Source organism: Chenopodium album, chromosome 9, assembly GCF_948465745.1.
Source record: "Chenopodium album chromosome 9, dcCheAlbu1.1, whole genome shotgun sequence".
Classification (NCBI taxonomy): domain Eukaryota; kingdom Viridiplantae; phylum Streptophyta; class Magnoliopsida; order Caryophyllales; family Amaranthaceae; genus Chenopodium; species Chenopodium album.
This window is the reverse complement of record NC_137842.1, coordinates 42,805,955-42,819,244: the sequence shown is the minus strand read 5'-3', so window position 1 is coordinate 42,819,244 and position 13,290 is coordinate 42,805,955. Positions and strand designations below refer to the sequence as shown.

The 13,290-nt window shown below is 33.1% G+C and overlaps 1 protein-coding gene across 1 annotated transcript; it reads right to left on the bottom strand.

Annotated features, from left to right (window-relative positions):
- Nucleotides 1–102: 102 nt before the first annotated feature.
- Nucleotides 103–3,727, bottom strand: LOC145558528 (uncharacterized). The gene is made up of 3 exons (XM_081619798.1): nucleotides 2,525–3,727; nucleotides 1,773–2,224; nucleotides 103–804 (listed from the first exon to the last, which is right to left on the bottom strand). The coding sequence occupies exons 1-3, from the start codon at nucleotides 2,687–2,689 to the stop codon at nucleotides 369–371; spliced, it is 1,053 nt and encodes a 350-aa protein (XP_081475924.1). The 5' UTR covers nucleotides 2,690–3,727; the 3' UTR covers nucleotides 103–368.
- Between the last annotated feature and the right edge of the window lie 9,563 nt (nucleotides 3,728–13,290).

The window sequence follows — 13,290 nt, the reverse complement described above, 5'->3', positions numbered from 1 at the left end:
AATTTTAAATTCTATAAATGACAATTGTGGGCACATTCTATCATATAAGCAGTAACTAGGGGAGGCAAAATTAAGTACACTAAAACCTGACCATAAGCTAAATTACAGTTCAATGTTGCACAAGTGTCACATTATAATTATCAAGTTGCAGCTCATTATAACTCAGTGAAAGCAAGAATATTAACAAATACAATATCCCAAAAAAAAAAAAAAAAAAAAAAAAGAGTCCAACCATCTACAACAAAATCACTTGATTTGTAAACCAATGCCCTCCCACATCATTCAACTCAACCTCCTGCAATCCTTGGGTGTATTCGTGACATTCGACTGATGCACTATAGCTTGATGTTCATTCATCCATGGGTGGCCTAACTAAATAATTTCTTGATTCCAGCTTTCTGTTCAAAGGTCAATCGAGTAGGGAATTTGATATCAAATTTTATCCTTAGATTGCCTCTTCTACTCGGTTCTTTTGGTAAAGGCATTCCTTCCCTAGGGACAACTTCCTCATAACTCGGATGAATCACATTGTTGATGGGGATGTTAAGATTTCTGCCATCAAGAGTAGTTAGATGAACGGTGTAACCTGTTAAAGCTTCAGCCAATGATATCTTCTGAGTTACGACTAAGTCATTGCCATCCCGAGTGAACACCTTGTGTGGCTTCTCATCAATTACGAAGACCAAATCTGCTGGGGTTATTCCTGGATGCTCATTGCCTTTCTCAGGGAAAGTAATCTTTGTGCCCTTTTTCCACCCAGGCTTTATTTCAATTGTAAGAATCTCCTCTACAGGTATAGTTTTCCTGCAATATTAAAAATCAGTAAGGTAACAGATCAAAAAGAAAAAAACAAATGAGATTTGCAAATCAATACTCATCAGATTCATATACAAAATGGCAAATATAACAAGAGAATGGTGGCAACCGAGGATTGAACATTAACAAACCAACTTATGTTTGTGCCTTGCTTAATTCTAAAACAACCATTATCATATTTTAAAAGCACTAAAATCAATGTCCTTCTTTTGATGACTGGTTATTGATGTTCAAAACATAAGTCTGGACCCCTGCCGGCAGAAACTGCATTTTCAGAGTAGTTTATTCAAACAGAGTTGTTATCAATATACCATCAGTAAGAATGTTAGTGCATTGAAGTTTTCCCTACCTACGACTCCTTCAGGGTAACTATCTAAGTCGTACCTTGACTTATACTACCTCCGTTTCTTTGTAGTTGACACGTATTGGTTTTTTTTTAGTTGACACATTTCCTTTTGGGTAACTTTTGTACCTTGTATTTACAAGTTATCCCACTTACTTTTTCATTCTCTCTCACTCCCTGTGTCCTCTCCTTAATATATGTGCCTAAATCAAACGCGTCGGCTAAATAGAAACAGAGAAAGTATACAATTACACATTATATTTAATGAAATGGACAAATGAGTAGAACCCTTCACCAATCAATCATAATTTTAGAGTTTATTTGCTATCTATACATAAAGGCTCACTAAATAAAATATACTACATTATGGCGATTAAGTTGAACCAATTAAAATCAACACAATTAGAATATCACCTAGTTCTTGAAAACAGAAATTGAACTTAAGATCAACAAATATGCAACATGTCTTCAAAAAAAAAAAAAAAAAAAACAAATATGCAACATATAGATTGGGAAATCAACCAAAAGCTATCCACAACTACATAGATTTCTGCAAAGCAATTGAGAAAGTTAATTTTCAACATAATCAGGCCAGAAATTGAAAATTACTTACCCACTCATATCAGCAATCTCCCTAGAAATCTTCATTTTCTTAGTTGTTCCTTTATAAAGTTCCTCTAAAGTGCAAGGCAATTTGTTCTCAATGGGTGGCGCCTTTCGCGAAGCGCTTTGGAAGTGCATTGGGCCACCACCACCACCACCATTCTCAGCAAAACTTCCAAATATGTCATCACCAAATATACTACTCGAAAACTTAGAGCCCCTCATGCCACCACCTCCGCCACCACCACCTGCACCACCAAATGGGCTCGAAAACCCGAAGAATTCAGCAAATATGTCATCTGGATTCCGTGAACTAAACCGGAACGAGGTAGGTCCATCTCCGGCAGAAAAGAACGTTGCACCACCCGGACCACCAGCCGCGTCTGGTGGTGGGGTTCCGCCTTTAAGACCTTCTTCTCCATACTGATCATACACTGCCTTCTTCTGGGGATCACTTAAAACCTGCAAATTTAATCTTGTAAGAAATTGTCTATTTTTCTCTACAATTTTTACAAATTAAAAAATTCATTACAATCAAAATACTTAATAAACAGTAATTAATTCATCAATTCAACCATAGTCAATACGACAATATTAAAGAAAGAATCTATTGTCCATGATTAATCACTATACACTCATAAAATTAATCATTTCAAATTAAAAGGTACAGAGACACCAATATTATTCACCAGATAACATAATTTAAAAATAAAGCATAAAAAAAATATCAAAACCAATAAGAAAAGGCAGTCAGAAACTTACATCATAAGCTTCAGAAATCTGCTTGAATTTAGCTTCAGCTTCCTTTTTATTATTTGGGTTTTTATCAGGGTGCCACTTCATAGCTAATTTTCTGTAAGCTTTCTTCAAATCGTCATCTTTAGCATTCTTATCAACACCTAAAATCTTGTAATAATCAACACCCATTTTTTCTTCTTCTCTCTTTCTTTTCTTCACTTTTTAATTTTGTTGTCCTGCAACAATCAGTGCTTCCTTTGCTGGATTTTCTGTGTTGTCAGAAGAATTTTTGTGATAATTGAATCGAATCAGAGTGAATTACGGTGGTTTCTAAGTTTATATATTGAGGAGAAATATGTGTTAAGCAATAATTTGAAGGGGAATTTGTTTGGATTGTTGAGGATTTGTAAAGAGTTGTCTGGAAGGTTGGGTGTTGGTAGAATATTGTCGAAGTTTCCGGAATAAACCCCCGTGTTTATAAAGGTTTATGTGAGATTAAATTATAGGAAAATTGTTTGTCAAAAAAAAAAAAAAAAAAAAAAAAATTAAAAGATTGGCATGATTAATTTCAACTTTGCCTCATCCATCAATATTAATCACAACTTTAATTTATTTTTTGTTAATCCAAACTTTATACCATTTCCGCCAATAACACTCACAGGTGAATTATTGAGTAGGTAATTAAAAAAAAACAAAAAAACCCAAAACTAGTAAACCACCAACCCAGCCAACCACAACAACCCGCAGCCACCAACGGCTACCCGCGGCAACCCACGGCCAGCCAAACACCCTTCCCCTCTAGCGTCGGTCGTCGCCCAGTCCTCCTTCACCTCCCCAGGTGTCGGCGATGCTCGACCACCCTCCCCTTTGCTCTTAAAACCTTTCGTAATCCATCTCCTTCTCGCTCCCCTCTAACAACCATTAATCCCAGACCACTGGACACATCCAAAAAGCATCCCCCTCATCGCCGCGGCGCCACTCCTTTTCCTTTTCTCTCTCTCTTCGCCCTAGTTTTCCGCTGTCGAAGTTTGAAAGTTATGTATGTTAGGGTTTGGGATTTGGGGATTTTGGATTTTGTGGTGATTGAAGGGGAAAAGGGAGGTGGTTGGGGAAGCGCCGACACTGGGGGAGAGGAAGGAGGCTGACGGCTGCTGGCGCTCCGGGAGGAGGGGGGAAGGGGGTTAGGCTGGTCATGGTGGCAGCGAGGCTGGGCATGGGTGGTTTTTGTGGTTTTTTTTTTTTTTTTTTTTTTTTTTTTTTTTTTTTTTATTTATAGATTTTATAAGCCAATCATACGCTGATACGTGTCTTGTAACCTGTAATATTAGGTTGGATGATCGGTTGGGGGTGATAAAAATTAATAGGGTACAAAGTTGAGAGTGATAGGAAATAAGTTGATTGGAATTAATGATCAAATTTATACATTTGCACGTGTATCCAGTTGCAGATCCAAGAATATCTAATTGAGTGATGACAAATAAAATATCACATAGTTTGACAAAAAAAAAAAAATGTTAATTTTTTTTTATTTAAAAAAAAAACAAAAATAAAAACTTGTGCACATAGCTACTTAGCTAGTTTGTTAGCTAATGTTTTACGACTCAATAATAATCCAACTACCATATCATACTTTGAAGTGATCAATAATTTCCTCTTTGAAAACTTGTAAGAATACATCCTTCTAATTTTTTTCAAACATAAATTGTCGAAGACTAGGCTGTTTTTTTTCGTTGGACATGTTTAAATTAGGCGAATCATTTGACATGTCTTAATTAAATTGAAAAATTTTGCGTGAGACTGGACTCACGGTTAGTCCAGCCTCAGCAACAAAAGCCCATATTAAAAAGTGTGAGGCTATTAAAACCTGATCTAGGCCCGAAATACAAGATGCATGTTATTCGGCGGATTATAAAATAGTGCATAATGCATCAATATTAGGCTATTAGCGACGCTGTTTTTCATCAAATCTCGGAAAAAATTAAAAACTCGTTAAGCTATTAGTAATGGAGAAATCCAAGGAGATTATGATCATCAACAAAGAATAAGACTCACTTATAGGTTCAATTCAAGCTCAATTACAACTGAAGAAGGTATGAACTATAATTTTAATGCTTTTTAAATGAATTAAATTTTCAAATTGATTCAAAGTATAAATTATTAATAAAATTTTGATGCGAATTTAGTATCGCATTGGATTAACAGTTTAAATTTCAATAAAATTTCATGTAAATTTAATTGGATTGAATTTAAAATATTAAAATGTAGAAATTATAAATTCTAATTCACGCAAATTTAATTTCATGTTGCATTTTATTTCATGCAAATGCTAATTAAAAATAATAAAATGAATAAAATGCAGAAATTACAATTATGATTCATGCAAATTTATTTCGTATCGTATTTTAATTTCAAATTCAAAAATGCAGAATTTATAAATTATGATTCGTGCAAATTTAATTTCGTATCGCATTTAATTTTATATTAAAAAATACATAAATTATAAATTCTGATTCATTCAAATTAAATTTAGTATCGTATTTTATCAGATTCAAATGATAAAAGTTGGATATAAATATAGTAGTTGATGTTTCAAATACGACAATTCAAAAAATGTAGAAATTATATATTTTAAATCATTCAAATCTTATTTTATCAGATTCAAGTGAAACAAGTAAAATAGTAAACAACGACGATGGAGAAGATATAAAGAAGCTGCAAAAAATACTAGGTATGTCTATTTGAAGTTTTGAATATACAACTTCTAATATGTGACAGTATGATTCTATTGTATGACACTTTATATTTAATATAAAACAAAAATAACATAATTTGATTAATAATGTATTTTCATATAAAATTAAGGAAAAATACACTTTAATAATCCCAACTATGGGCGATTTATCTACAATAATCCCAACTATCGTTTATTCTACAATAATCCTAACTATTAGGTCAGTTTTCCTCCAATAGTCCCAAAAACCGATTACCTGCTGAAAAGGTAAACTTTTTGTTTTTTGTTTTTTAAATGCCACATGTCAACACATGATTGGCTTAATGAAAAAAAATTTAAAAAAAAAACAAAAATCACCCCAACCACCCCTCCTCCCTTCAGCCACCATCGGGACACCGTCCCCTTCCCCAGCCCCGTCCCCTCCATCCTCCCTATCCTCATCGGAAAACCATCCTCCTTCCCCGGCCACAAGCCTGCAACCGTCTATCCTCGCCGCAATCCCGCAACCACCAACCCAAATCTGCACCAACACCACCGTTGGATTCTCTCTCCTCCGCCGCAACCACCAACCCAGATCACCCTTGTTAAATTCGTCGGTTTCGGTGGTGAGAGAAGGGAGGAGGGGCAGTTATAGCAGCGGATTCAAGTAGGGGGCAGGTTTCGAGGGTTGTTGTAGATTAGGTTGGTAGTTTTCGGGGTTGGCGTAAGCTAGGTTGGTGGTTTCGGAGGTCGGGGGTGGGTTAGATGGGTGCTGCTGGTGCGATTTGGGTGGTTTGGCCGGTTTTGGGGGTGAGGCTGGGGGTCGTGGGTGAGGCTGGGGGTTTCGGTGGTGCGGCTGGGGGTTTCGGTGGTGCGGCTGGGGGTCGTGGGAATCGTTTCCGGCAGGAGGTGGAGGTGGAGGTTAGGGGTGGAGGTGGTGGTTGGGCGGCAGGAGGTGGAGGTGGTGGTTAGTGTTGGCTGCCAAATTATTTTTTTTTTGGTTTTCTTTTTTTTTTTTGTTTTTTTTTTAGAACCACTCACACACTGACACGTGTCAAACAACCTACAATAATAGGTTGTTGACTTTTGTTGACCGGTTTGGGACTGCTGGAGGAAAACTGACCTAATAGTTGGGATTATTGTAGAATAAACGATAGTTGGGATTATTGTAGGTAAATCGCCCATAGTTGAGATTATTAAAGTGTATTTTTCCTAAAATTAACGTAACATATGACAATTATAATCTATTATAAAATATTAAAATAATGCCTAACTGTAAAAAATTATTTGCAAATGTGACTAACATAGTACCTGACTATTGTAATGCCTAAGTATGATAATCTATTATCAAATAAAAATAACATAATATATATGACTATTATAATCTATTATCAAACAAAAGTAAAATAATTACTAACTATAAAAAATTTCATTTCAAACTTAACTAACATAATACCTGAATATTGTAATGTATTGTCGAATAAAATTGATCTAATACCTGATAATAGAATTACTAATTCAATTTGTACAAAGCACATTCAAGATCAATTGGATTCAATGTCAGAAAAATCAACAAAAAGAAGAGATAATTCTAATGATAGAATTCTCTATGAATTTTTAATTTTTAATTTTTTCTCTCTTCTTAATTGTTTGTGAGCATTTTCTCTCTCATCATAATTTTTTTTTCCCGATCTAATTTCTTCGCTCAATAAAAAAACCTTACTCTTCATTGTTTTCATGGAGTTTTCTTCGATTGGAGGTTTTACTACTGAATGTGCAGTTGTGTATTCTTCGATTTCAGATTTTGATCGTGATTTTGAGATCGTGTTTCCATCTGGTGTTGGATTGTTGGATACGTTAGTTAATCAATGTGAGTTTTAATTCAATTTTTCATTAATTTGTTGTCAGTGTTTATTTTTCTCGTTCTTTTAATTCAATTTGCAATACTTTGTTTCTAATTAATATTTCTTTTGTTTATCAATGTAAGTATAATTTGTTGATTTTCATTAATTTTGTGGTCGTTATATTTCTCGTTGTTTTACTTCAATTCTTAATAATCTGTATATTTTTTTGACCAACTTGAGTTTCAATTCATAAATAATGACGATCATTCATCAATGTCGTTGTTGTCAATTTTAATTTCTAATACTCTGATTTTATAATAATTATTGTTTTAGTTCAATTTGTTGATCAATTTGAGTGATAATACGTAGCTATTGTATTTCATTGTTTTGCAGTAGTTTTAATTTTTAAATTGCAATTTGTTTACTATTTTATTTAATTTGTAACATTCTTTTTTTAATTTTGTAATGCTAAATAATAATCTATTTTTATAGTTGTATTGTGATCAATTTTGTAATGCTAAATGATCATTCATAATGCTTATATATCAATTTTATTACTGCTAAATGAAAATTCATAGTCAATCAATGTTTATAGTCAGTTTTATTAATGCTAAATGAATATTCATAATGCAAATTGATAAGGATAAATGAACACTTTAATAATGCTAAATGTTCATTTATAATGTGAACAAATTAATTTTAATTGTTATGATCAAATAGGTAATGATAAATGATCATTTATAATGATTATGTTTAATTAGTTATTGAACATGTATGTCAATGTTTGTGTTCATATGTTTTAAAAACTTATGCAGTGGGAAAGAAGGATGAAGTGTTGTTGAAGAAGCAAGTAAATTTGACTTACTTGGTAAAGAAAAAGAAGCATATGAAAGGTACAATGAATATGCTTTTAAGAAGGGTTTCGGTAAGACTAGAAAAGATGAGTTAGTAAAGGTAAAACAATTTGTTTGTTCTAATGAAGGTTATAAGGATGATAAGTGCAGGAGTATGTAATATGTTTGATTTTATGAGAGACTTGAAACTGAAACTGATTGTTTAGCTTTTATTCAATTTAAAATTGATCATTTAGGTGTGTGGACTTATACAAGACATGATATGAAACATAATCATAAAATGATTCTTGTTGAAAAGAGACATTTGTTAAGGTATCAAAGGAGTGTTAATAAAGAACAATTACAATTTATATCTACATTTAAGGTGTAGTGGAGTTAAACTTTAGATGCTTTGAGAGCATTGAGGAAGGAGGTTGGTGGTGAAGGATTTATGTCTTCGTTGTGTGCAATTACTAGATATATAAATAGATCAAATTATAGAGATAATTAAGTTCGTACATCTGGGTCGTCGTTTTATCATAGCTAGAGGTACTAACGATCTTTGGGCTAGTAAAATAGCCTAGGTGCCTAGGGTTTGCATGTAAGCAATTGACTGATCATTTGATCAAACCCTAATTATCAAACACGAAATCCTACCCTCTCATATTCCTCTCTCTCTCACGGCTCTCTCCTCCTCCTCACGCCGGTGGTGATTCGTGGTGGTGGTGGTGGTTCGTGCGGTGGTCGGTTGTCCATAAAGGTGGTGATCGCGGTTTTCCTTAATCACTCGACAATCTAGTATTGGTGGATGGCTCGTTCGAATCTCGTGGACTAAGTAGAGGAGCAACAGTTGGGGCTCTATTCTCTCCCTGATTTGCCTGTCGAATAGCTACGTGTAATTCACGCTTTAAAGGTATGATTATGTGTCTTGTGTGTTATGCATGTGATTCTAGGGATTAGGTGCTTAATTTAATATGATTCGTATTATTTCCGCTGCGTAGTACCTATAAATTCCTTCAATGGTATCAGTTAGCCTCTTGCATGAACGCGCTTGATCATAATAATACGATTATTTGATGTCCACGTTAATTTTATAATCAATTAAGAGGGAGAAATTAATTTAAATATGTTTCAATTATTATTTTAATGTGATTAAACTTTTGGAATCAATTAAATGTGATTTAATTATGCTCAAATAACCATGAAGAGGACCGAATTCAGCCCTATAATATTCAAATTTTTTGAAAAACCCTAACCCTTATTTCGAATTTTTTCGAAAATACTAGCTCTAAAATATGATTTTTGTGCTTGTTTTTGATTTAATTCGATTTGTTTTATGATTCATAATTGTAATCGGATTGATTTATGCATGAAAATGTTTTATGTATAATCATCGATTTAATTTTAAAAGTTAAAATTAAATTGGGATTAATTTTATGATAAACCCTAATTTTAAAGTTGAATGTGATTTAATTTTAATTTTTGGACTGATTTGATCTAATTTTAATAAAATTTATTTTAATTAAATTGAAAGAAAAAAAATTGTTTTGAGGCCGACATCCGCGACTGGGTGGCGCAGCCACGGCGACTGCCGACCTGGTGGTAGTTTAAGAGGGAGGGGATGGAGGGCGGCGGTCCAAGGTGGCTGTGGGCAGCAGCGTGCAAGCATTGCACGGTTGTTGCCACGCTAGTGCCCTTGCGGCAGTGGCTGCTATTGGCAGCCAACCACAGTGGCTAGCTTCGGCTAGCCAACCACGGTGGCCGGTGTGGTGGTGCATGGTTTTAAAAAAAAAAGAAAAATTTATTTTGAAAAATATTTCAAGATAAATATGATTTATTTTGGGATAAAATAAAATATTTTAAAAGATAAAATCAGCTTTATTTTAGATAAAATCTTTTGTTTGGGATAAAATCAAATCTTTCAAAAGTTGTTAAATTTGATATTATCCATATTTAAAGTTGTTAAATTGGTAATTATCCATAATTAAAGTGGTTAATTTTGGATAAGATTGATGATGATATTCGGAGCATATTCCAAAAGGATAATAATTGATTTAAATAATGTGATTATCCCATAATTAGATTAAGATGTAATTGATTTTAAAATTATTTGATTGGCTAATAATTAGGATAGAATCTCCTAAGTTTGATAGGATAATCATGGAAGATTAAATATGATTTATCTTTTCTAGATTAAAATATGATTTGATTCTATCTCATGACTAAATTAAATATATGATATTTTATAGACCGTCATGAATAATATATGTTATTATCTAATTATGATTAAAATATAAGATAAAAAAGGAAATGCGTTGCCTTAATTATGAACATTCGATGTTGTAGTTTAGACAAGCATGTTAAGTGATTTATTATATGGCACTTTTATAGTATATGATATTATGTTGCTATATATAGACTAGTGTGGCCCATAGATTCTAAATACGATCTACGCATCTTGATGTATTTTTGTAATCTAAATATGGTCTGCAAACCGTTAAGTATTTTTGTAACTTTTATTTTGTAACACCCCCGATTTACTAACTGAAAATAAACAATAATTAAAGGAAAAATAAACATTCTTTAAATAAAATTGCGGAAGCATACTCCTAAATCAGAGGTATTACCGCCACACTCAACAACCTGTCGAGTGTTAAGGCTTACAAATCCCAATAAATACAACCCAATAAATCTAGGTGAGCTATTTATACAACTTTACAAACTGGTTACAACATACTACTCGAAACACTTGAGCTCCTTTAGCTACAATCACTTGATAAACCTGCTTAAAAAAATCTTGACTGCTCACCATTAAGGACAAATTCCAAAATAGATCGTTGCAGGGCCACCATAAGAAAAAGACATGGCCGCAAACACAAGTAACAGAACAAAATAACACACACACGTCAGCAAAAGCTGAGTAATCACCACATATCAGAATATAGTGTATAATATAATAATTAACATTAATATATCAATTAAATAATGTAGTTCGAAACTACATTACACATTGTACTCTGAAAATAACCTCTGTCAACTCAACCTCGAATAATAACACAATCCTTCACTCAATTAACTCATAACCAATTAATGTGCCATGCTCTTTGTTTTATACCTAGCCTTGGACATGGGTAATTCGAATAACAAACCAACAAGTATAAAAACTTGAATACTCCCAATAACCAGAAAACACCTTGAACCAGACCACATACAGGCTAATTCCCACACTAGGGGACCATAGAAAAATAATTAATAAAGATTGTACCTCATTCTTAACTTATGATCATTATCTCATTACCAACATGTCAAGGACTAAGGTCTATAACGTCGAGCCTCAAACCAATAACAAAATAATAATTCTCAACCTTTTGATCTCACACATTGATCAAATAACCATTCACAAATTAATTTATAATATCTCAATATTGGCACATATTCCCAAATAACATGACAATTCGATTAATAATTATCTCAACTCTTAGGGCAATAATACTAGCACCCAAAATTAATTAAATCTCAACCCAAAAATAATACTCTGCATTAATAACCCTAAAACCTCGATAAAACAATACTCCCTATAGAAACAACATTAAAAACCTAGAATAACACAATCAATCAATGCGACAATTAAATCGTATAATACCACGTACTAATCATATATAATTCACAAATTATAAGATTTAAACATACCAATACGAAGTACAATTAATACTAACAATTTATAACCAAACAAATCACAAAATTAATTGAGATCGTGTGATTACCATACGGATGAATTCACTTCGGACTACGGCAAGAAATAGGCTATCATAGGCTTTGATTTTACCAAAAAAAAAAAAATATCATGTGGCTTCTCCATTGATCTCATCATGATGTAACCATCAAACAAAACAATTGATATGATGATGGAAATTGTTGAATGAAAAAGAAAATTTAATGAAGAATCAAAGTTTTGGTATTAGTTAACATAAACCACGCACAAAAAAACGAAAACCACTGCTCCCTTTTTTTTTTTTTTTTTTTTTTTTTTTTTTTTTTTTTTCTAAAATACAATAACTTTATTAGGGTTTAAGATAATTTATAGTTACTGGACATAAAATAGGAATTAAAAATTATTTTATTTATTTTTCCATAAAATATATTTTATAAAATCATAAAATATCTGGGTATTACATATTTAAAGTAAATAGATTAGTTATTTAAATAGTGTTAGTACAAAGAAGCCCATAAAGTGAAGGCCCAAAGGAGCAAGGTGGATGGAGATCCATGATGATTCAAGTGGGAGCATTTTCATTTCTAGTTTTCTTAGGACTAAGGGGCCATACTATGTCATGTTTTAATGCATTAGTAGATTATGCATGTTAGATTTTATTTATGTTGATTGATGATGCGCTAGAGTTCACTAAATAATCACAACATAATGAATCTAGGTCCCTGTAATATTGAGATTGCTTTTCCAATTAAAAACCGAATGAAACCTTCGATATTTGTGATGGGTCATGCCAAAGCTGGGTGTCATATTATATCTTTGGGAAGTTGGGGTAAATCAAATTTTACAATTTTAATTGGTTATGCTCAACAAGGTTAGCTAAAGAGTTTAGAACCCTGAAGCAAAGGGAAATAATTAAACATGTGATGGTTAATTATTCAACCAAGAGTTACAAGAGTTGTAATCAGTAAAGAGTTTACTCACCTTGAAAATGTAATGGTTGATGGTAGGGCCAAAGTCCAGTCAATTATTGCACGAATAAAGGGTCTTCGAATCACTTAAAATTCAATTGGGATCATTTAAACATTGAATAAAGTGCTTTAAAGTTACCAAATTAATTCGTTTATGGTACTTTAATTATTTTAATTAAACATAATTATTAAAATTTGCCTTATTTTGACATAGATGGGTAGCCGTAATCATAATGACAACAACATTTACAATTTGCAACCATTCCTTGAGAAGGATAGGTTGACAGGAGAAAACTTTTCCACTTGAGAAAGAATGCTAAGGCTCGTTATGAAATATGAAGGTAGAGAGGATGTCATTGATACCCCATTGCCAGGACCTCTGCCAGAAACTGCAACTGTGGCAGAAGTCAAGAAGCACAAGGAAGCTCATGATAAAGCTGTGCCCTATCACTTGCTTGATGATTGCTACATGAAACATAATCTTCAAAAGAGTTTTGAGGATCAGGATGCGTACACAACCATGCAAGAACTCAAAGCTTTTTTTAAGAAACAAGCTAGAGTTGAAAGGTACAAACTCCATCGTGAGATTCTGGATTGTAGGATGGAGAAGGGTGCCAAAGTTCATGATCATGTTTTCAAAATGATTGGCCTAATTCAAAGTATGGAGAAACTGGGGCACTCATATAGTGATGAGATGGCAACATACATCATTCTCCACTCACT

Coding starts and splice junctions, on each gene's coding strand:
- LOC145558528 (XM_081619798.1), bottom strand. CDS start 2,689: ATGGGTGTTGATTATTACAAGATTTTAGGTGTTGATAAGAATGCTAAA. Junction 2,225..2,524: donor AGATTTCTGAAGCTTATGAT/GTAAGTTTCTGA, acceptor TTAAATTTGCAG/GTTTTAAGTGATCCCCAGAA. Junction 805..1,772: donor GAGATTGCTGATATGAGTGG/GTAAGTAATTTT, acceptor TTAATATTGCAG/GAAAACTATACCTGTAGAGG.